The sequence below is a fragment of the Rosa rugosa genome, chromosome 3, assembly GCF_958449725.1.
Source record: "Rosa rugosa chromosome 3, drRosRugo1.1, whole genome shotgun sequence".
NCBI lineage: Eukaryota > Viridiplantae > Streptophyta > Magnoliopsida > Rosales > Rosaceae > Rosa > Rosa rugosa.
Window position 1 is genome coordinate 31,308,494 of NC_084822.1, and position 2,592 is coordinate 31,311,085.

Consider the following 2,592-nt stretch of genomic DNA (forward strand, 5'->3'; position numbering starts at 1 on the left):
AAAGCGGAGCCTGCTAGGGTTTCGAGTTCACAGTGGCGGAGCCGTTTTCTGGCCGGACCTCGACTTGCGTAGCGACACTTGACATCGGGCACTGTTTCCTCACCGTTTCTGTCAAGGATTGCGGCGTTTTTTTTACCGGTTTGGATCTGGCAAAGGCTTGCATGTTTCTTTCCAAGTGTTCGAATAGAAGCCGGTGGTGCTTGGGTTAAAATCCAGCGGGAGTAACAGATTGGGGTCAAGGTGTAGCAGGTCTAGATGTAGCAGACTGACGTTGGGCTAGTCGGTGTCAATTGGTTGGATGTCGGATTTGCGCGGCGTCGAAGGAGGCCTCGTGGTCGCAGAAGGCTGATAAGCTGTATTCCCAACCAGATTGTCTAGTTTTGGTGCTTTATTGTTTGAAGAGTAATGGTGTGGTGGAAAGGCCGGCCGCCGGAAGCGGCGACGGCCTGGCAGTGTGATTGGACTTCTGTTCCCTTAACTCGGGTTTTAGCTTGGGCTTTTGGGCCTGGGCTCCATTCTGCTGATTTCAGAGAATAGCAAGAAGACCAACCTGTTGCCGAGGTTCTTGGCTGTTGAAAAGCCTGAGGCAAGTGCTAGTTCTAACCCCAAGGGGAAGGAAAAATTACTTGCTTAGGGTTTCCAAGACATAGACATTCTGAACTCAAGCCTTTTTAGAAAGCGAGATTTTTCTTGCTTTGCTTAGGCTTGCTGTTCAGCGAGCATCCCTTTAGACTTTAATGAGTTTAGTTTGACTTAGATAGGTTATCTGGTTTTCCAGATTTTCTTATGTAAGTTATGTTAGACTTTGGCCTGTTTTCATGGGCTTGATTACTAATGAAATCAATTCCTATTAAAAAAAAATGATCCCATTTCTCAAGTTTAGTCACTTGACCCCGCTATCTCATTTTTACATTTGTTGCTCGTCAATTTGTTGCTTTCATTAAACTGTTAGATGCTGACCCTCACCCTCTTGACATATAATCAGTTGAGCATTTATTCCTCAAACTCGCTCATTGCTCCATATGCAAATTCTCTGATCCCCATGACCATATAACTAGCTCCATTATGTTACTGTAATTTGGCAAGGGCCATATAACCCATATTGCTCATTTGGAAACCCTACCACACAAAAAATATGACAACCAAGAAGCTTTGACTTGTCAACCACTATTACTCTCATGATGACCCCCAATCAGGAAATGCCACATGAGTCCAAAGAGCCACGATTAATCCGCCTATTATAAAGCACCCCATAACATGAAAATAACCCAAAACCTAGCTCTCCTCCTCTTCCCCACACCCTTCCTTGGACCTAACGCTTCCTCAGGACCTCAACCGCCCACGTTCATATCCAACCCCACATCACACCCTTTCACTCGCACACGAACACATGCACTTGCACTAACTTCCACACTCGATCACCTCTTTATATAAATCCCCAGTACTCACATTTCCTCACAAACCCAAACCCTCTCGATCTGCAAAAATGTTCACAGCTCCAGTTCTCCAACAGATGCTGCACTCTCAATCCGGACAATTGGTCATGAACCAGAAGCCGTCGTGGAAGCCCCACGTCGAGATCGCTCCCAATTGCCCCCGCTGCGCGTCTGCCAACACCAAGTTCTGCTACTACAACAACTACAGCCTCTCGCAGCCGCGCTACTTCTGCAAAGGCTGCCGGAGATACTGGACCAAAGGCGGGTCCATGAGAAATGTGCCCGTCGGCGGCGGTTGCAGAAAGAACCGGCGCGGCAGGTCGGTCAGGCTCTCGCAGGCTGACCGGGTTTCGTTGAGTTACTATCGTCACAACAGCTCGAGTAGTAGCGGTGGTGATCTATCCGAGCAGCAGTCCACGGAAGGTGGAGCCAACGGATCGGATATCGACTTGGCTGCTGTGTTTGCTAAGTTCTTGAACCAAGACTCTAGCAACGAACATGATCCCAATTTGGTTGGATCAGAATCGATCCCCGATGATGTTCATGAGGCAAACGCATTATCTGATCACTCCCAAATTTCTTCGAACCACGCGGAAGATCTTCTTGAATCAGTGGAGCTACTTGAAGGACTCGTACTTCCTGATCAGGATCATCAACAATTACACGAAGGGGATAATATTCAGAATATTGTGGGAAATCAACACCATCATGATTTGAGTATTCATGAATTTGGGTTGCAGGGCTTGATAGGCGATGAGGATGTGTTTTGGACTGATACAACTGCAAGTTTGACAAGTAGTACTACTAGTTTCACATGGCAAGAGTTGGATAATTCATTCCCATCTAATGATGATGATCATATGAAGATATCGACCACCACGACGAATCTATGTAGCGATAACTGGAGCTCCTTTGATTTTTCAGGCTTGGAAGTTTTCTCAGGATCATAACTATTTAGTTAGATGCAAATTACAAGCTAGCATTTAATTAATTGGTTATTGATCCTTTCATTTTTACAATTTTTGTTCGTCTTTTACTTATATACAATTAGGAGTTTAGAACTGGTGCATTGATACCATGGAGATAATAATATCATGGAATATATACATACGAATATTATACGCAATAAAACCCTTATCAATATTTACTGGGATCA

The 2,592-nt window shown here is 45.1% G+C and overlaps 1 protein-coding gene across 1 annotated transcript; it reads left to right on the forward strand.

Annotated features, from left to right (window-relative positions):
• Positions 1 to 1,291: 1,291 nt before the first annotated feature.
• Positions 1,292 to 2,592, forward strand: LOC133739143 (dof zinc finger protein DOF1.2). The gene has a single exon (XM_062166871.1). The coding sequence runs from the start codon at positions 1,487 to 1,489 to the stop codon at positions 2,384 to 2,386; it is 900 nt and encodes a 299-aa protein (XP_062022855.1). The 5' UTR covers positions 1,292 to 1,486; the 3' UTR covers positions 2,387 to 2,592.